Source organism: Bombus pascuorum, chromosome 10, assembly GCF_905332965.1.
Source record: "Bombus pascuorum chromosome 10, iyBomPasc1.1, whole genome shotgun sequence".
NCBI lineage: Eukaryota > Metazoa > Arthropoda > Insecta > Hymenoptera > Apidae > Bombus > Bombus pascuorum.
In genome coordinates, this window is record NC_083497.1 from 13,404,425 (window position 1) to 13,425,917 (window position 21,493).

At 39.1% G+C, this 21,493-nt stretch overlaps 2 protein-coding genes across 4 annotated transcripts in view; one reads left to right on the forward strand and one right to left on the reverse strand.

Annotated features, from left to right (window-relative positions):
• LOC132911060 (pyruvate carboxylase, mitochondrial) overlaps positions 1 to 15,262 on the forward strand; it is a 67,819-nt gene extending 52,557 nt beyond the window's left edge. The window contains exons 2-14 of one of the 3 annotated variants that reach the window (XM_060967408.1): positions 502 to 714; positions 2,523 to 2,842; positions 3,648 to 3,798; positions 5,008 to 5,219; positions 6,066 to 6,268; positions 6,482 to 6,743; positions 6,878 to 7,196; positions 8,725 to 8,775; positions 10,399 to 10,866; positions 11,367 to 11,756; positions 11,843 to 12,278; positions 12,453 to 12,849; positions 12,990 to 15,262. In XM_060967408.1, the coding sequence (XP_060823391.1) occupies positions 582 to 714; positions 2,523 to 2,842; positions 3,648 to 3,798; positions 5,008 to 5,219; positions 6,066 to 6,268; positions 6,482 to 6,743; positions 6,878 to 7,196; positions 8,725 to 8,775; positions 10,399 to 10,866; positions 11,367 to 11,756; positions 11,843 to 12,278; positions 12,453 to 12,849; positions 12,990 to 13,238 (3,591 nt within the window). In that variant the 5' untranslated portion in view covers positions 502 to 581 and the 3' untranslated portion in view covers positions 13,239 to 15,262. Of the gene's footprint in view, positions 1 to 194; positions 715 to 2,522; positions 2,843 to 3,647; positions 3,799 to 5,007; positions 5,220 to 6,065; positions 6,269 to 6,481; positions 6,744 to 6,877; positions 7,197 to 8,724; positions 8,776 to 10,398; positions 10,867 to 11,366; positions 11,757 to 11,842; positions 12,279 to 12,452; positions 12,850 to 12,989 lie in introns of all 3 variants that reach the window. The other 2 variants (XM_060967407.1, XM_060967409.1) reach the window with 2 other exon arrangements.
• LOC132911091 (optineurin-like) overlaps positions 1 to 21,493 on the reverse strand; it is a 428,401-nt gene that overhangs the window by 17,157 nt on the left and 389,751 nt on the right. The gene's annotated exons all lie outside the window — the stretch shown is intronic.

Consider the following 21,493-nt stretch of genomic DNA (forward strand, 5'->3'; position numbering starts at 1 on the left):
TCGATGATTTAACGTTGAAAGCAAACACTGTCCAGGTGTCCCTGTCACCGGCAACAACCTACGACGAAATATTTAATAATAATTTTACTTACTATAGCTCGAAATGACGTCAGTATCCACTGTTTTGAACTCTGTCGCTCGCTATACCAAGGATTTGTTTGATCACGCGCGAACTTTAATATCTATTGTTTCAGAAACCTGGCAATCACTCCACGCCGGACTCTCGATAAGCTTCCAGCCGGTGCAGCTTCCAGCCGTTCGAATCGAGCTTTTACGATACATCGAGACGCGTGGAGCGACATACCCGAAACAGTGTGGTTCGATTAAGAGATAGCAAAGAGTGATAAATTCCGTGTGGAGCAAGAGAGAGAAAGAGAGAGAGAAATATTTCTTTTATTATTTAAGAGCACCAAAGGCTATAGTGGCGTTGTCGCGGTTAAAAGTTCCTTTGGAAGAATATATCGTGGCGAGATATTTAACGAAGTTAACGCGGTACTTAAGATTAAGAGAAGATCCTAATCGAACAGTGTAAATTGATATACATTTGGTGAAAGTGTCCCACGCGACTCTACATCGTAAAAATGCAGTCCTCACGTGCTAGACACGCACTGGTCAAACACAGGAACATGTTGCAGGTGTATAAAATTGCAAAGAGATGTTTCGCCTCCGATGTTCAGTACAAACCAATCCGGAGCGTCCTCGTCGCCAATCGAGGTGAGTTTCGCCTAACATCAGTTTCGCCCGTTCGAGCTTCAAGCCGTAGAACGCATAACGCGATGTTAGTTTTGCAATTTATTTTGTAGCGTTAGCTCGTGATAATCGGAGTCTTCAAGCATGATTCAGATCGGAACGAATAAATTGAAAAAATTGATGTCAAAGTTCAGGGGTGTGAAATTACCGATTGCGAGAAATCCATGGGTAAACAAAGATTCAACCACGTTGTTTCAATAAATTCACGTGACTCTGCAAGGCAATAGAGATATTATTACTAATTAAAGATTATAAGGTTTGTCATTAAAGTTTCTTCGGTTATTCGATCGAACGCATACAAAATACGTACTTCGACCGGATAAACGACGCTACCACCTTTCGTTTCTATATAATCGAACTTCTATAAATCGCCATTTCGATATCTAGAATCAATCTACTCATCTAAATGTTGTCAACGTCAATGTCGAAGTCAAGCCATTCGCGTGTCTATCTTTAGCTCGAGTCGTAATTGGCTCGCTAATGATAAACCATTTAAAGATGTCATAATTAAAGGCAAAACAGGGATTAAGATTATTAATATAACATCGTTTTATTTTTATATAATTCGAGATTAACAATGTCGTTCTTTTTCTATAATTTTTCGATAATACGACATATTCGACGCCGTTTAAACAATCTGCTTTAATATTTCTTTTATTGCAATTCGCATTTGTCATATCGTTCCACCGCCCGTGCATTCGTCGGTTTACGATTATTTCTAGTAGGCGATAAATTAACGATGCAAAGAAATTTTGTAGAAGCGATGTAGAGCGAGAAGCGGACACCGGTGTCGCCATGTATTTGTCTTAAACATTGAGAGTGTGCTTATTTAGCTCACGATGTTTGGCAGAAGAGTCCTAAAGAGGTATTTATATAAATCGCAAGACTGAGATTGCTGTATTGCGAGCATTATTGTGTCTACGTTTGATAACGAACGTCGTTAATATCCAATCAATAGGATGACATATCTTTGTGGCGATGAAAAATGACTATTTTGAAAAAGGAGATATTTCTCTTCGTAGTATCACACTCTTTGTTTATCGTAGGAAAGATTCAAGTTTTGAGATTAGAAAATGATATGTACTCAAAGATAATTATATCTGGAAATTTAATTCGCTTACTAGTTGCACGATTCAGGCAGTATTGCGCTAATCTTATCAAAATCAGGTTTTATCGTTGTTTTTTATAATGAACGTATTTATGCGCATTTGAAATGAAAAATTACCGCAAACCTGCACACAAATATGAGAAAATAGTACGCGTTATTCCTTCGATAATAATTTCTTCGCGATCTTTCGAGCCATGCGAAACACGCTAACAAGTTATAAATATTCCAACGTTAAGATCGTGTTTGTGCAAATTGTTTTACTGGCAACTCGTATTAGAGAAATTATTAACATACGCTTCTATCGATATTTAAGTATCCTATTAACCTATGTGGCTCGTTAAAAAACTGCGTTTCATACGTTACGAATTACCACTTAAACGTCAAATGTTTTACCTTTGTGCTCGTAGCACGTTCATAAATTCCATGAGAACTTACGTTTGATGAAACGTCTGGATCGATGGCTGCATCATTTTATGGAACAAGGCCGTGCGATAAATCGGTGTACGAAAACGACGGTATTCCTAATATGATGCACGTGCACGCTATTTAATCGCACGTGCATCCTCAGCGGGGTTAACGAAGCTCGGACGAAATGAGAATCAGAAATAAAGATTTCAAAAAGGAGTAATACCGCTGTAACAAAATAGATTTATTATTCTTGCAGGAGAAATTGCCATTCGCGTGTTTCGAGCATGTACCGAACTGGGCATCCGTTCCGTGGCCATTTACTCGGAGCAGGACAAAATGCAAATGCACAGACAAAAAGCCGACGAGGGTTACGTGATCGGCAAAGGACTTCCACCTGTTCAAGCTTATCTGAATATTCCGGAGATCCTGAAAATCGCGAAAGAGAACGATGTCGATGCTATTCATCCTGGTTATGGTTTCCTGTCGGAGCGATCGGATTTCGCGCAGGAGGTGATCAACGCTGGAATAAGATTTATCGGTCCTAGCCCCAAAGTCGTTCAACAAATGGGTGACAAGGTACGATTTCTTAAAAAAATAAAACTCTGCGATATTAATAAAATTGCAACGACTCTTGGCGACGCGGTACTTTAATTTATTAATCGTTTCTCTCTGCCATTTCTACTCATTCGGTGTCGGTTGTATTTATTATCCTTATTATTTATTTAATCTCCGTCTCGTCAGCCTAGAAATGAATTTCCTTTACAATTCCTACTTATCATACCTGCTGTTGTGCATCGACTCACGAATCTACAGAGTAAGTTTAAGCGATGCAAAGGTCGCGATGACTCTTCTTCCGAATCTCTGTTATCTTAAAACCATTTCTCCCGTAACCGTCGCTGATTAACGCACTCCTATCCTAGTCTAAGGGTATAAGAGGAGCGCAACAAAGAATATTTATTCACCTACAAATGTACGCCAAGTGGAAACATCGACTCGCCGCTGTAGAATTCAGGAACAATTATACTACTACTTCGCTAAACTACCATACGCCTTACTCTCATTCGCTTCGTTCTAACCTCCGTGATCATTTCAAACCGAGAGAAGCACGAGGGATCAACATCTGCCTTACTATCGTCTCTGAGTTAACTAATTGCCTATTTATTTAATCTATTTCTCTCTGTTTCTATGTTATCACTACGTATCCCTATCTTCGGTCTTGTTTGTCTTTCCTTTCCTTTGTAAATTCCTCGGACAATTTACTGCCTCTTCGCAGTATGTTTCGTCACCAAGGAAATTTTCCAGACTGTCTCTCCAGGCTTTCCACTTTCCTAGACTCCACTATCCAGTTACGCATAAATCATAAAAATTTGAAAATGATTAGGTAGCTGCGAGGCAGGCTGCGATAGAGGCTGAAGTGCCGATCGTTCCGGGAACAGACGGACCAGTAACAACGTCTGACGAGGCGATGGAATTTTGTATGAAACATGGACTGCCGGTGATATTCAAAGCTGCTTACGGAGGAGGTGGAAGAGGTAGGATTTTATCGAATAAACTTCGCTTTATCGGATAGAAACGTTCGTTTAAGCTATTTCTACGTATAAATGAAACTTCCCGTGGTTAGAAAACAGAGTATCGTCTCGTGGTTATTTTCTGTCGTGAAATAAAAACGAGGTTTCGATAAAGTAGGCTAATGCTCTGGACGCGCAACGTCGAATGCATTCGTATCTGGTGTTTCCGGTGCTTTTTTTTTTTTGTTCTCATCTTCTTTCCCGCGGACGTCTACTCGTCACGAAAACTACTCATTGTGAAATCCACTCGGTGGAACAAGCTTATCAGTTTCTCTCCTCTGTATGATTTATGAGCAGAGTTAATTACGCTTCGTTCACTGCTACTGGTTCCCACAATGGCTCTTTTCACCAGAATCGAGCAATTGTTGATTGGAAAACATGCTAAAATATTTGGAAAATTTTCGATGGTCGCGATACTGCACATGTTCTGAAGTTTCGTAAATTTTATTTGAAAATAATTACTCGTACGATAATCTCGATTCGTTAAAGTATCCGAATCGTTTTATAACTTGGAAGCAGTCAAAACAGAATATGCATTGTACTTTTATTCCAAATGCTATTTACTTAATAAGAATCGGAGATGAACGAGGTAACATTCGCAACGAACGCTCAATAAAAGCGTCACCTCGAGAGAAGATTTATGTTCGTAGTACAATTAAGATTGAGTCATTCCGTGCAACTTGAAACGAATATAGAGCGGATTAGGTATTATACATGTATATAACTCTTTTACCTTATCTGCACAAACGTAAGTGTAACTGTTCCTATCTGCGAGGAAAATTATAGCTTTTTGGTAGGAACGTATTTAATGTTAACTACATACTTATATGAATTTAGTTCAAGTATACAGTAGAGCAAAAACCTTTTAAACTGCATAAATATTTCAAGCTTTCGACCTTGCCTTTTTGCGGATAATTAATTCCCATGAAATTCTGATTCGAAAGCTTTCGATTTTCATTAAATTCCATTCCAAGTTTCAAATATTCGATCAAAACGCCTGTAATTCCTGTCAATGTACAAAGATATCCTTTCAATTTCATTAAATTTCATAAACTTCTATAGAAGAGAGATACTTCCATTTCACGAGAACGTTAGTGATATTCTGTGTAAAACTTCTCTCAATTGTCAGAGTTCTAAACTCCGAAATAAAGTCTACTTTCTGTACTTGGTTAGGAATGAGAGTCGTGAGACACATGGAAGAGGTTCGCGAAATGTTCGAGCGTGCTTCTTCCGAGGCGGCAGCCGCTTTCGGGAACGGTGCGATGTTCATTGAGAAATTCATCGAGAGGCCAAGGCACATCGAAGTGCAATTGTTGGGAGACAAAGCTGGCAATGTCGTTCATCTTTATGAACGTGATTGTTCCGTTCAACGTCGCCATCAAAAGGTCAGTAGAAGAAGATTTAACCGTTTCTAGACAGTGGCCATTCATCTAATCAAATCGTTTATTCGCTTTGATCCATATTGCATGTATTTTTAGACACGCTAATTTATTAACGATTAACGATCGAATTGAAATTTTTAAGAATTTCACGAAAGACTTTTCGAAGGATTAAAAATTACAGAAACATGGCCTATAAATTGGTAAAATATTTCATTTTGAGATATTAATCGAACGATCGTTCCGTTTCTAGTGAAATGCGTATCGATAGAATTTCGTTACGAGAAAGGAAAATGATTTGCGATATTACGTTTGTACTGTTGTATAAGCTGTCGTTACGTAGTTAAAGCAAGAATTACGTTACATTATAACGTTACATAAATTACTATATACAATTTCTGAACTCTCGAACGATACAGTACTACATGTTGCAAAATTGTATTTCTGCAACTATCGACGTTTGTTCGTGTTTGTTAACATCAGCTGAATTATTAATTATATGCGAAGATAAATTGAGTACTATTTCGCAATAGGCGATTGAATAAAAATCATTCTCTTACTTCTTCGTGTCAAGGATTTGTTAGACTTTTAAATGGTATTTACGTACTCGACAGTTTCCATGTATTGCACGGAGAACGAGGACAACGTAGAAAAAAATGGGGAATAGGCATTCAAAGGACAAAAAAGAAAGAAAAATGCAAAGATAAATGACAAGAATCGAACGATTCTAGATCAACGTGTTCGTCGACGTCGTGAAACATTGTGCGAACGGAACGGTATCGCGAAATCGTTTGTTCTGTCGGAAGGCCGGTGCGTTCTAACGAGTCGTGTTAATTAAGATGAAAATTTCAGGTCGTTGAGATCGCCCCTGCACCAATGTTAGATCCCAAGGTTAGGGCTAAGATGACGGAACACGCTGTAAGATTGGCAAAGCACGTCGGTTACTCGAACGCTGGTACCGTGGAATTTTTGGCCGACGAGTCCGGCAATTTCTACTTCATCGAGGTCAACGCTAGGTTGCAAGTCGAGCATACTGTTACCGAAGAGATCACCGGGTACGTATATCGAGGCAGAAGACACGTGAAAAGAACGTTTGCATAAGCGGCTTTCATATTTTTGCATATGGTTACAGCATTTACGTAAATATGGTAAATTTATCATCAATTCGTAATTCTTCACGTGAATTTTGCGCATAGATTCAACCACGAATAGATATAATTTTTTGCGATAAGATTTCTGTTAGATCAGGACGAATTTATTTCTCTTAGAATCGACTTGGTGCAATCTCAAATCCGTATTGCCGAGGGTATCACGTTACCTGAGCTAGGTATGACACAGGACAAGATCGCTCCTCAAGGTTTCGCGATACAGTGTCGTGTCACGACGGAAGATCCCGCGAAGAACTTCCAGCCGGATACCGGAAGAATCGAAGTATTCCGTTCTGGAGAAGGTATGGGTATCCGGTTGGATGGTGCGTCCGCGTTCGCTGGTGCAATTATCTCGCCTTACTACGATTCGCTTCTCGTCAAGGTAAAGATCTATACAAATTATAATTGAGAACAGATAAATTCGATGGCAGACCCGTGTCTGTCTGTTGCTCTTTTTGGAGTCAGGAAACTCTATCGTACAACAAATACTCATCGGAATCTCGATCATGTTCTCAGGTAATAGCTCACGCAGGAGACTTGCAATCATCTTGCGCGAAGATGAATCGCGCTCTCCGTGAGTTCCGAGTTCGTGGAGTGAAAACGAACATCCCGTTCCTCCTGAACGTGCTGGAAAACCAAAAGTTCCTCAATGGAAACGTTGACACGTACTTTATCGACGAGAATCCGCAGTTGTTCCAGTTCCAACCGAGCCAGAATCGAGCTCAGAAGCTGTTAAATTATCTTGGTACTGTTCTGGTGAACGGACCAAGTACCCCATTGGCGACGCCGCTGAAACCAGCCGAGATAAAGCCTCACATCCCACAAGTCGCTCTAGGTATTGTATCGAAGCTCTGATTGGGAACAAGATGTCCGATCGCGTGTTTCCGTGACACTCGCAGGAAGCCTCGGTGACCGATACGCGTCGATTTTAACGAAACTTTGTATTTCGACGAACAAAGTCTAAGAGACCTGCCCTTTAGCCGTAATTCGACATCAGGCAATTTAGCCGCAATTCGACCGCGCCCCTTTCTTTCTTTAAGAGCGATATCGACCTTTTTATTCGAGCCAGCCCTTCTGTGTAAACGCTTGTAAATCGTAAACGACGAAAAATATCGAAAGATGGTCGAAACGAGTACTGTGTTAGTGTCTTGAGATCTATAAATTTGCACGAAATATTTGTAAGTCTCAAGACACGGTATAACTTTTATCTCAACTATCTTTTGAGATCCTCCTTTGTCGTTTGCGATTTATAAGCACCTAAATAAGTAACAAACGGACGAATCACGCGTAAATTCTTAGGCAGATCTAATGAACATTCTTGCGAACTTTCATCAAAATCGGCGCGTATCAGTCACCTTGGGTTTTCCTCGTTAGGATCACTTCTTACTTCGATTTCGTAATTGGATACGATTAAAATAGCAAAAGCACAAAGAAGTTTGCTTTCAATGGTGTGGGACAGCGAATCAAGGGAGCAAATCTTTTCTATTTCTTTTCTGTGTGTAAGGGGATAATTGGGTGTTTGTTGTTCGTTTCGTATGTGGGTTGTTTCTTTGATCTTTTGCCACTATAGGCAATCGAGTACTCCAGTACTGTTTGTTAGGGTGCCCTCGGACGATCAATGACGTTGTCATTGATATTGTGTCAAGGTTCTCAACGAAAATGCGATTTATCAGTAAATATTGACAATATCGTATTGACGATACATATTGATCCTTTTAGTTGAGATCCTGATAGTCTGAAGACAGCCTAATACGTATGTATATATTCTTTTAATTAATATCTATAGCATTTAGTGTATAATTTTTAATGTTGTAAACGAAAATAGAATCGAGAAATTGCACGATTGGTAAATTTCATGAAAGGAACGGAAACGTATTTTTATTACTGTTATTAGGTTGCCAAGAGGGATTGTAGTATTGGCAATTAAGCAACCTTATTGTTTCGATATTTTTCATGCTTGTCTGTTGGATCAAAGAGCAATCGGTGATCTACACTATCAAATAGTTTATGTTGCGCGCTATACTATCGTGTATCTCAAAATTGGGGCTATATACACACACACAGATTTACGTACAACACCTGAAACCACGGAAAAACTCTTGTTTTCATAACATACTTTGTTGGCATGGTGTTTCCATCTTTATATAACGTAGCTTTAGAGTTTTCTTTCGGCACACGTCGATGTGACAGAAACATTTGTGATTTAAAACTTCCTTCTTGGTGTGCACTAATTTCCAGCAATTCAAGGAAATCGTTCAGTAACTTTCTTCGTCACTTTTACTTTTAGAGATTAATCATTTCTCGTAATTACTTCTCATTGTTTATCGCATGCTTTTATCTTTTTGTTTGACCATTTTTTTTAGACTTTGCTAAGTTTGCAGCTGCAGAAGAGAGCAATGATCCAGACGCATCAGGTACGCCTTAAGATGTATCATCGTATCTTCTTAAGTTTCGTATTTTAAGTATTCGTAATTAGATCGTTGGTTGGTTAAGGAAGGGCAGAGACGATATTTTCAAACGGAGCTAAAGAATAGGCAGATACGACAAATTCGATATTTGGTTGTCAAAATTGAAACATTTTCGTTGCTTTTTATTTTATTTATTTTATTGCGTTGATTGTATTACAGACACGATTGGAATCCGTAATTTACAAATATTGGAATTGGAATTGGAATTTGGTTTGTACGATTGGAAGAGGTTTCGTTGGGTTAAGAGGAAAAACGTTTGTCTAAATTAAATAGCTATTCGTTACGTGAGTGGTTTGCAAATGAAGCCATCAATATTGTTTTCGGTTAATATTTCACAAGAAAAAGAAAAAAAAAAAAGAAAAATAAGAAAAAGGAAAATGAAATTGAACGTTAAGCTTGCACGTGTCTGATTTCAATGATTTCAATTTCAAACTGCTCATGTAGATCTAAAAATTAAGGTGACTGTAAATGTATATTTTTGTATACTAATATTTTCCAACAGTATAATTGAAAATGGAAAACTCAAAACATCTCATATTATATATTTGCAAGAAAATATTGGAATAAGACCATTTGAAAATATACATTTAAATAATTCACCTGTTACTTAGTTTCAACGTTTTATTTAATTATTTGTTTATGGACAACAATGTCGTGTTGCGATTTAAATGGAAGCAGCATTTATTGGCAATATAATTTGGAATAGTAGTGGAATTTTGTAGTATATTTTAAAAAGAAATCCTAAAAATACAGATTAAAGCGATGCTTTAAATCGAAAATAATTTTATGGATTTTAAAATTGTGCAGAAGGGAGGTAGATCGGTTTTTATTTATGAACAAAGGTAGAGCAATTAATGAGAGAGATTTGAAGAGTGTACTCGTCCATTTAGACGGGCTACATACATCGGAAGACATATTACTTACATCAGAGATACTTTAATTAAGAGTGTCATTATACGCACACACACATGAACTGTTATACAGGGTGGACAGTATATAAACTCAATGATTTTCGTTGTTAATAATTTTTAAACGAGATAAGAAGGGACAGTCTTTTGGATACGAGTCATTTATAGACACTTGGCAAATATGTATGGAATGCAATATCAGAAAAATGTCCTCCTCGAAACACTATACAAAGTCGAACCCCCCTCAATCGCATTTTTCCATTACATATTCATACATTTCGGAAGATACATTCCTATCGCTATCGCTTCTCAAACAACACTTTCCAGCTGCTCAATTATATTCAGTTTGTTGAACTTTACTTTTAAGAGTGTTCATACTTGAGCGCCCATAAAACAATTGTTAAAGCAAAACAAAAGATGATGCATCGTTCGAGAATAGGGGGGACTTTGAGATGAGTCAATTATACATCGTCTATCCTGTATTATGTAATCTCACAAGAGACATTTTCCTTTGTTTACTCTTCGATCAATCTCTCCTTTATCTCATTCTAACGCTTTGTTTTTGGATACTGCACGCGCAAGCTTACTAACCCGCACGTGAAAGCTTCCTACAATTGCTCCGAATTTTTCGATCTTCGACTAACTCTTCTGAAATTTTCAGACATATTGGAACCACCGAAAGGCTTCCGTCACATTTACAAGGAGCAAGGCCCAGAAGCGTTCGCCAAAGCAGTCAGACAGCACAAAGGGCTACTTCTGATGGACACCACGTTTCGCGATGCTCATCAATCTCTTCTGGCGACTCGTGTCAGGTCGCACGATCTTCTCACGATCTCGCCATTCGTCGCCCATAAGTTCAACAATCTTTATTCCCTGGAGAATTGGGGTGGTGCCACGTTCGACGTCGCCCTTAGATTCCTTCACGAGTGTCCTTGGGAACGATTAGAAGACATGAGGAAGGCAATACCAAATATTCCTTTCCAGATGCTTCTGAGAGGCGCCAACGCTGTCGGTTACACCAACTATCCCGACAACGTTGTTTATAAATTCTGCGAACTTGCTGTCCAGACTGGAATGGATGTGTTCAGGGTGTTCGATTCGTTGAATTATCTGCCGAATCTAATTCTTGGTAAGTCGAGGGAAACAAATCTCGGAAATTTATCAGTTTATACGTCAACGACAACGCGTTTTCTTAACGACATCATGGCAGATAGCCCGCCGCTTCGTAGCTTTACCCTAATCTATAACTGCACCGAGGGTTCGATAAGGACCTCGGCAAGGTGCTTGAGCAAATGTTTAAAAAGTACATAGCCGGCGACTCCAATTCCTCAAGATATGAGGCGTCGATCGCACGTTTACAATAATTAAAAGGTGCGTGAGATAGTTTAATTAGATCGGGTGTAGAGGTAGAGGTTTTGAGAAGGTTCTGAGAAGAAGAGAAAAAGGATCTGGCCACGTAGCGAGGAAACCATTGACGCCTTTTTTTGGTAAGAGGAATCTCGAAAGATGAAGGTCTCTTTACAAGAACATTTAACGTATACACTTACTGTCGTTGAATAAAATAGCAGGCGTGTTTCGGTAGAAATAAACGAAACTGATGGAAATGTACGTAACGAAACGAAATTTCAGGCATGGAGGCTGCTGGTAAAGCGGGAGGCATCGTCGAGGCAGCGATTTCGTACACGGGTGACGTAAGCGACCCAAATAGAAAAAAGTACGATCTGAAATACTACACGGACTTGGCGGACGAGTTGGTAAAGGCTGGTACTCACGTGTTGGCGGTTAAGGATATGGCTGGTCTTCTGAAACCGAAAGCCGCTGTCATGTTGATCGACGCGATCAGACAAAAGCACCCCGATGTTCCTATTCATGTTCATACGCACGACACCGCGGGGGCTGGAGTGGCGTCGATGTTAGCGTGTGCAGAAAGCGGCGCTGACGTGGTCGACGTTGCTGTAGACAGTATGTCCGGAATGACGAGTCAACCATCCATGGGTGCCGTGGTCGCCTCTCTTATCGGTGAGTAAGATGACGAGTGTACGATGCTGAATCTTATTCGAAATAAAACCAAGTGCCAAGAAGAAGAAAAATTCGGAAAATTCCAGGAACCCCGAAGGACACGCGGCTTGATCTCAGCGATATTTCGGAATACTCTGCCTATTGGGAACAGACCAGAACCTTATACGCTCCATTCGAGTGCACGACCACTATGAAGTCTGGAAACGCGGACGTCTACCTGAACGAGATTCCTGGCGGTCAATATACGAACTTGCAGTTCCAAGCCTATTCCCTTGGTTTGGGAGAATTCTTCGAGGACGTGAAGAAAGCTTACAGAGAAGCAAATTTGTTGCTCGGAGATATTATCAAAGTTACTCCCAGTTCGAAAGTAGTTGGCGATCTGGCACAGTTTATGGTTCAGAATAAACTTTCGGCTGACGATGTGCTGAACAAAGCTGAGGAACTGTCTTTCCCCAAATCGGTCGTAGAATTCCTGCAAGGTGCTATTGGTGAACCTCACGGAGGATTCCCCGAACCTTTCAGGTACGTGAAATTAATATACCGTACCTTTCGCTTCGTAAATCAACAAGTTATTATCTGACTAAACTATAAATGCTTTATCTAATCTAAAAGATTGGTCCAACTTGAAGTTTACTGCATCTACATGCAATTGTCTTCCTCTTGTTAACAAACGTATTCTATAACTGTAATTTACAGGTCAAAGGTGTTAAAAGACATGCCACGCGTAAAAGGAAGACCTGGTGCAAGTTTACCGCCATTGGATTTCGACGCCTTGAAATCTGAACTAAAGGAAACTTACCCGCACGTATCGAACAAAGACATCATGTCAGCTGCTCTCTATCCCCAAGTTACGAACGACTACTTGAGCTTCCGGGAGCAGTTTGGGCCAGTGGACAGATTAGAGACGAGGATCTTCTTGACAGGAGCAAAAGTCGGAGAAGAGTTCGACGTGACGATCGAGAGGGGTAAAACCTTGGCCATTAAGACCCTGGCAATTGCCGAGGACCTCACACCGAATGGAGAACGCGAGGTGTTTTTCGAAATGAACGGTCAACTCAGATCTGTGTTCATCAAGGACAAGGAGGCTGTTAAGGTAAATTTCACATTATATTTTTCAGAATTTAATCACATTTCGATACTTTGTCCTGAATTACGTTATCGTTGTACTCTCTTACTACCAAAAAGTGTCGTCAGGATTGAAAATTTCAACTAAACCATTTTCCTTCTTACCAGGAGCTTCACGTACATCCTAAAGCTGCGAAAGGAGACAAGAACCAAGTGGGAGCACCCATGCCTGGCACTGTGATCGACATCAGAGTGAAAGTTGGCGATTCGGTCGAGAAGGGTGCACCCCTGGTTGTGTTGTCAGCTATGAAAATGGAAATGGTTGTCCAAGCTCCGAAAGCTGGAAAGATTAAGACGCTGGACGTCACTCAGGGAATGAGATTAGAAGGAGACGACTTAGTCCTGACCTTGGAATAGAACTCTTAATCGTTCGAGACTGGGACGTCTCTGAATTCGTGTCGTTGTATACTTTCTTTCTAACAAGAGTGTATTTTGCTCGATTAATCGAAGTCGGACGTCGTTGTCGCCAAAAGCATAGGTAACCATCATTCGTGTAAATTCTCTAATCGATGATCTTTGATCGATAATTGAAACTTGGAAGTACCTTCTTTTTTATATGTATATTTCTTGGGTAATTTCTCTTCGTTTTAATCGTTGTAAGTAACAGAAAATATCGATGTAGCGTAAGATTCACGAACAAATATTTTGAAGCTTTAAAAATACGAATGAAGAAGATACGGAGAAAATCGTTTTGCGAAGATCGATATCAGATTTCTACGACTACCTCGATGAATAACAGGAAAAAGAGCACGAGGTCGTTAGTTTAATTAAATAAAGGTGCATTTCTTCTTCGTCGACGAAGAAAATAATTGTATATGAACGTTTGCTCTTGTTCTTTAACAATAGCAACGAACGTCTCGTTGACGTATTTTCATCGTCTATGGTCATCCTCGAATATCTTTTTTATTCCTTTCGATTATTATACAAAGTGCCTCGTCTCAAACAGGTAACTTGATAAATATTTAGCTTCAGTCATATGTAAGAACAAATACGCTGCAAGGAACAATTTTGTCGCAAAATTATCCTTTGATATAAATGCATAACGCGTGGAAGATGAGTCGCATTAGCCGAGGCAGTTTGTATAATTATTCGTCGAGTTCATCTTTTCAAGACGGTCATCTTCTAGTATTTAATGTAACGTTTAATGCACAAACAGCTGTTCTCGCAACGAAACTCGTAATCCGTAGGCTACGAATCTCGTCTATCGATTTTTTAAGCAATTAATTGGACGCAACCATGCCACTGGATGCGCAACAAGAATTGATTTATGCTGCCTGCAACGTCGATTCCTTCGTGTTCATATTTGATGTTAAGCGGAAAACGAAACGTATATCGAAGGCCTATGAATAATTTTTAAAGAGTCAACAAACGTCATCGAAGGTTAAAGTTCAATAACTTTATTTCTTGCTATCGACGAGAAAAAGATACAGCAGGACTCGTCGAAAACGCATCAACTGCACTTTGTTTATTTCTTAAGATGTCAAGTGCCAGTACATCAGCGTTTTCCAAACTATGTTTCATAGAATGTTGGTTTTCAGGCTAGTTGTAAATAAATCGATGATGGAACTGTAATTAATTGTTTCTTGGAAACAGTCATTCGTGTTAGGATTTATTGAATGTTTACAGGGTGTAACTAGAATCCAGATTGTACAAAGTGATTAATTTGTGAGTAAAGGTGGTTTGGGAAACGCTCTTCCTGTAGATTTAAGCCGGGAAAAGTTCCGAGAAAGGGAATCTGTCGAATCTCTTGTGCTATAGATTAGCCGAATGTTAGAATTTCATATAGACACGGATCATAACTAAATAAGTACGAATTACTTCTGAAAATAATATTCTTCAATAGCATAACTCCATATTTCTTTCTGTAAAAAGTTCCAATAGTGCTTCAAAAGGGAGACAAAGAATGAAATATTGTACATACGTTAATCGGTAACAATAAGTCGATCGATACACAATGGAGATCTTTTTTCCTAGTTCAGCTTGATGCATCGTTTTAAGACATCGAACGCAACTAACAATACACTACAAAGAATCAAAGATGTGATATCGATTTTTATTTTATTTTACGTTGTTACAACGGATGTCACCGTGAATGCTGATCAGGCTGAATTCAAAGAATGGTTGTATATATTATTATCTTTATATAGTATGCGTAAATGTGTAAGGGATGACAATGTTTCTCCTTTGACTTATACTTCAAAGGGTTGTACAATTGTGTTTGATATAGAAAAAGAAAAAGGGATTGAATCATTGGAATCTCCTCGTCAATGTGCGTCTACGAAATGTACGCAGTGTATTTGTGTAGATATTAAATTTTAACGAATGTAATTGTATTTGTACGAAGTAAACCGGCAAATGCAACACAATCTTTTACGATTAAACGAATGAATTCTTTCTTGCTGTTTCTTCTATCTGTCTCTTGTAAATGGAACACAAACGATCAAGCTGCGTTGAATCTTTTACAAAGGACTCTGAGTATTTTATCGAACCTGTGCTTTCCGTCTTAGCAGAATTTTCTTTCGTGACTCGTTTACGGAATTCCAAGATCGTCTTACGAGTTAGTTCCGTTTTGATCACTAAACAAGTAGTAAATCGTTCCTTAGTCCAGATAATTTAATTTCACGTTATTCGTAAAGTAGATAAATCTCAATCTAACGTTAATTCAATCGCACTCCAATTTTCAAAGTAGTATATCTCTGTAACTGAATAATTCGTCACGGCTACCTAGTTTATCTCAAGTGCTATCACACTGAAATCATTAGAATCTATTAAAGATTACACAATATTCGTGTTTATTTTATCGTGCTGCAGATCAGTGATGTTCAACATGTGTTCACAAATATTTTCTCATCGTAAATTGCATAGATACTTCGATCTGCATCCAACAACTAGAAATTTCCTCCACCTTCATTCCATAAAAATTAATTCGAACGTTGTTCGAACAGTTTCGTCCAAGTCACCTAAACGCGTAAGTTTCACATTCTCCCTCTCTGCGGTAAAAACTGCAAAACAAGGTAAAATCCTTGTCTCGTAATTTCTTTCATTTCTTTTCGATACGTATTGTCATAAATTTGCGTACGACTTTGGTACTTTTCCTCCGAGTATCGATCATCGTCGATAATGCCACTGAAAATTTACGATGGTCGAGAAAAAAAAAAATTCCTTTCAACGAAATTTACGAATTATTATCCATCGATTTTTTAATGGTTGAAGGCAAACGTGCTATAGGATGCACGGTATCGATCGACGCTTCCCGAAAGCTCGATTCGTTTCCTCCTTCTTCCCATAATACCATAAATTCTATAATACCCGCGATACTATAAATTCTGGCAAATCTATGGTATACCACAAATTCTCAAATAAATCCATGCAGCGGTAGCCAGTGTGTAGGAAACAATGTTGCGAACAATGAAATTTTGATATTTAGCGTGTTTCTGTTATTCGTGCAAATATCATAAGATGGAATTTCCTAGGTTTGTCAAATAAAATCTGTTTTCACGTTTGCGAACTCGTCGTTCCTCTTTTCTCTCTTCGGGTGTACCGTTTAAAATCAAAAGTCTAGTCTAATTTCATAGAATCGTTTAATATGAAATTCTAGGAAATATTAGAAAGTGTTAAGTAACGTATCTGATTGGGTTACGTGGCGATTTTCATCGCTTTCTATTCGTTCTCGACGAAAATTGCAGTGACTCCCCATGCATTATTTATTTTTCGGCTAGATGCCAGATAGAATCCAGAGAAACTGACTCGCTCCAATAAACTCGAACCGTACGGAATGTTGGTAAAAAAGAAAAAAAAAAAGAAAGGGAGAATAAAAAAGTCCCCCCCTCCTCAAAAAGGAGAGAAAAAAGGACGAAACCTCTGGAAACGTTTGCAAACACGAATCTGCTTTGTTACAGATATTTTTTTCTCCTGTTTCTGGCACCGTTGTACGCGTCATTGGTGAAACAAAAGCGAGAAATTACAGCGTTCTCCTCCCGTCAGAATTCTCATTTTCGTTCGTTCCACGAATCTGAAAATATCTTGTCGCGTTCTTCGTGCGAAATATTACGGAATGACGTTGAAAAGATCGGAAGAGAGGAAAATGACGATTTATTAGACCATTACGAAATACGTCGAAGAAATAAGTAAGGCAACGCAGATCGAAAGAATACGAAGCGTTCTCCTCCTGTCAGAATTCTCATTTTCGTTCGTTCCACGAATCTGAAAATATCTTGTCGCGTTCTTCGTGCGAAATATTACGGAATGACGTTGAAAAGATCGGAAGAGAGGAAAATGACGATTTATTAGATTATTACGAAATACGTGGAAGAAATAAGTAAGGTAGCGCAGATCGAAAGAATACGAAGCGTTCAAGCGACTATTTCGTACGTTACGATCTAATATAATCAGCCAGGCACCTCTTACAGGAAATAGAATTACGTATTGTCCTATAACAAGACGCTTTCTCTTCGCGTTGCAACGCGTGTGCAATATTTTGCTGCATTCCGGTCTCCTTTTACCGTGAAAAACGAAATTGTGAAAATCGACCGCGAACCACCACCGCTTTATCTTGCAATCTGATTAATGTCAGAGGCTTGGGCAAGCGAAATGCGCGCTGGAACCATCCTATCTGCATTTTGTCCAATTTGCATATTGTCGCGCCTACAACGTCCCGTGGCTTTGTGTTAATTTATTTCATAAATGTCACACGGATGGCGGAAGCAAAACGTTGGAATAAAAATGTTGAGAAACGTGAAAATTATAATGTATAAAAGGCTGAATAATTCCGATTGTCGAAATAATTTTCGTAAAATAGTTTCAACGGCAAAAGGTAAATTTTAGGTCACAGACTTTCGGTTCTAAAAAGACGTGCACAGGCTTGGAAGTATAAAGGGCGCGGCAAGCGTTCCTTTCGCAGCGTCCGATCCTTTAAACGCAAGAAGCTGACTTTTACCACAAAGAAAGCCTATTTGTTCCGTGCCAAGTAAGTACGCTGTGCCGGAAGGTTATCATAAATTGTAGACAATTTTCTTCTAGTGTGCAATCGGTTCTCTTATTACGGCCTCGGGTAACAGAAATAAATGAAGGGGAAGGAAAAAGACACGGCTGGAAAGTGAGAGCGTTGGAAGATTGGACGGAAAGAAGAAAAACAGAGGAAATCAGAGCAGATTGGGAGAAAACGGGGCGTTAAAAGAAAATTGTCTGTAAATTGCGCTACCATCCGGTACAAGTATTTGCATAATATCGTACGCCTGTTTGTTGTAGAAAATTACTTAGATTCAGGGTGATTCATCTAGCAATATTACGAAACAGTATAATTTATCTCCATCTTATTTTTACGAAAGAACTTAAACATTAACCAAGTGAATCGGCGATGTTGTTTCAAAATTTATTCAACGTTACGTTCTTCGTTTCATTTATGAATTCACGCGAAATAAATAAATAGTTAATTTGCTCGGTGCTACCGTTTCGACAGATCACGCGAATGAGAGTTACGTGTATACTACGTATCTGCTTGCGCTGTTCGCTGGTAACAGTGCGTTCCCTTTACACGGAATTAAGATAATATAATGGAATACAGCACGTAATAGAGGTAACGATACAACAAGCCGAAGCCGTACCTAATAATCTGTGTTTAACGACTTCATTAGCGAGTACAATGGATTGTAATTAATAACGCTAATGAAATGTTCGCAGTAATTCATTGCGATCACCGTTTGGTTTCGTCTTATTATCATGCCGCTCCAAATTAACGCCGAACACACAGATTCGTTCTCTATGGCGCAAATTGCAGTTGGAGCACACGATTCATTAAAACGCGTCATGCTGCCTTGCGGAACTTTTCCTTTCATCGGAGCAAGTATGTCGCCGCAGTTATTCACACGTAATAATCACACCGTTTGTAATTTAACACGCGCAAATACACTAGAAATTACAGAACTGACAAAACGATCGTGCGACAGATTTTTTAACTCGCAAAGTTATTACGATCACGTATAATCATGCTGTCGTTCCAACGATAATCGAAATTAAGATTGACAGAGACATTTGACAAACCGTCTCGCGTTTTCGCGATCGAAGGATTAACCGTAGCTAGAGATGCAAATCGATCAAGGTTATTGACCCTTTCTGTGAGTTACGCTATTGTATAGCGTAGACTATCCGATTAAATATTTTATTCGTAGCAAAACCGTCAGGAAAGTGCATGTGTACCGACCGATCGATGTTACCGCAAAATGTCGACGTCGCTCTCTCGAGCACGTTGTTCGCAAACACTGTAATTTCGGCGTGTCATTCGCAGAACGCTGATCGATTGTCGCGTTTGTTAAATTTCAATTTTCCTATTTACTGACGCCAGTATCTCGATCATAAAACAATTAATTAATATGTACGTGATCGACGTCTCTGCGATATTTTCTTTTATCGTGAACCCACGTGCAACTTTAAAAGCGTTCTGGCCGTATGGCCAGCCGTAGACATCGTACGATTTTATTTCGGTCAGAATGAAAAACCAGATGATCCGCCCACCGTCGTAAATTATGAACTTCGTGCGAGGGAAAACCGCGCGTACGTTCCATCGTGACACTTTCCAGCGTTTGTGATTTATGACCGAAATTGATAACCAAACGCGAAACATTATCTGAACTATTATAGACAGCTCGTTGTCAGTTACGATGTCGTTCTTCAATTTTTTTAATTTTACGAAGGGAAGATTACCAGAAAAGGACACTTGTATATTAAACTGATTTAAAATTATACTAAAATTCTCAGGTATTTTTCTCAACTATTTCTCACGTATAATATAAATATCCCCTTTTATCTACAAAACAGCGCTTGAACTTTTCAACTTTATCCATTCGTTACAAAGCTATCTTATCATTCGAAGTTCAAGACTATCAGCTTTTCGCTCTGTTCGCTTCATACTTTGGCCGCTCATTTTACAAACTTTTTCCTTTTCAACCTTCTCCTTATACGGCCGGTAGAAAAATCGCGCTTTTATAATTTCTTCGAATATTTTTAATGCCCGATCCACCACAAAAATCGATCGTTTCCTATCATCCTCCCTTCCCAATTAAAAGTTGTATTTTGCTTTGAACGACTCCTGTTCGGCGAAGGCGGTATCTCGCCAAATCGATTCGATAATTTTTGAAAAGTCGTTTGAGGATCGCCCATGCGATCCCACGTTACCTTCTCAGTTCTAGTCCATTTTTGCCAACGACATTCGACGTTGGTCTCGAGTCTTACATCCATTAACCTTATCGGCGTGGAACTCGCCGTTCGGCTTTAACCTTGTAATTCCATAATCCTATCGAGTGTAACTCGATTGGAAGCGGCGGTGCCCTCGGTCCGGAATTAATCGGGACCATCGACGACGATGTTGCTCGGATCTTAAGGGTCAGTTCAGCACCGAAACAGGAAAGTAATTTACGTCCTCGCGACTCCGCGTTGCTCGACGCGCAAAACAACGTCCCCTCGCGTTTCTCGCCACCGATCGTGTCAAGGATATCCGGTTGCTTTTTAACCTTCTCTCTAATCTCGCTGCTTAGCGTTCTATACTCGAAGCTGACACCTTGATCTCTTTCGTTCCGATCTTTAAGAGCGTCAAGCGGCACGCGAATCTTTTTTCAACGCGATTACCTGTCTAGTTAATTTGCGAAAAGAGACCAATGCGTTGATCGCTACGAAGAATTATTGGCGATCGATGTCAAATTTATCGTACGAGGCGCAACGCTAGCAGCTGAAACGTAGAGCGTATACGCTTCGTGTTTTACGTTCCTCGGAATCGAAATAAATTTCATGTCTTTTACGAAACTCGTAATAAAAAAATCATGGAACAGGAGCGATCTTTATTTTTGATCAATTTTAACGTCTATATTCGTATTTACGCGAATGTTGAATGACTCGTTCAATTCATAGAACGAGATATACGATAGTCGTAAAAGAAGCGAATATGAACAATATTTATACTTCGCGTGGATCAATAAATTTTCATCCACGCTCGTGCATACCAATGCCAGTGAATCATGCAAAATTCAACGTGCGAGCGTTAATTTTACATTATCAGAAAAACGCTTATCTATCGCGTGTGTTGATAACTTACGAGGGGCGTGCAGCTGATTACATTTACTGGGAATTCTTACTCGGACAAATTGAACCGGTTGGTCCAACTGCTTTCCGAATAAATTATGATATTCCATAAGGTATTTAAAAACTACTCAACAAAGATATTAAATCCCCTACGAGATATTAATATTCCATTTGCAATTTTAGTAAAAGTAAAAACATACGGAGCATTGTGTGAAATTACTCGACATCGATCAACTGTTGACAAAGTTCGATAAATTCTAGTTTCCTAGAGAAACTGTGAAGCTACGTACGTGTTCGTATTTTAACCTGATTAAAGGTTGTGGTATCACACCGGTATTATAATCTTCCTACTTATTAAGTTAGGAGTAACGCTGTTGGAGATAGTCCTCTATTTGTAAATGCAGGTAATTAATTATCTTCTTTTTATCTCATTCATAGCCATAATGTCGATCCATTACAATTTTATCGTAGTTTCGCTAAATACAAGGGAAAACATTGCCTCGTGATAAGCGTTTCCGTAAACAATGGACGATTATCAGAAA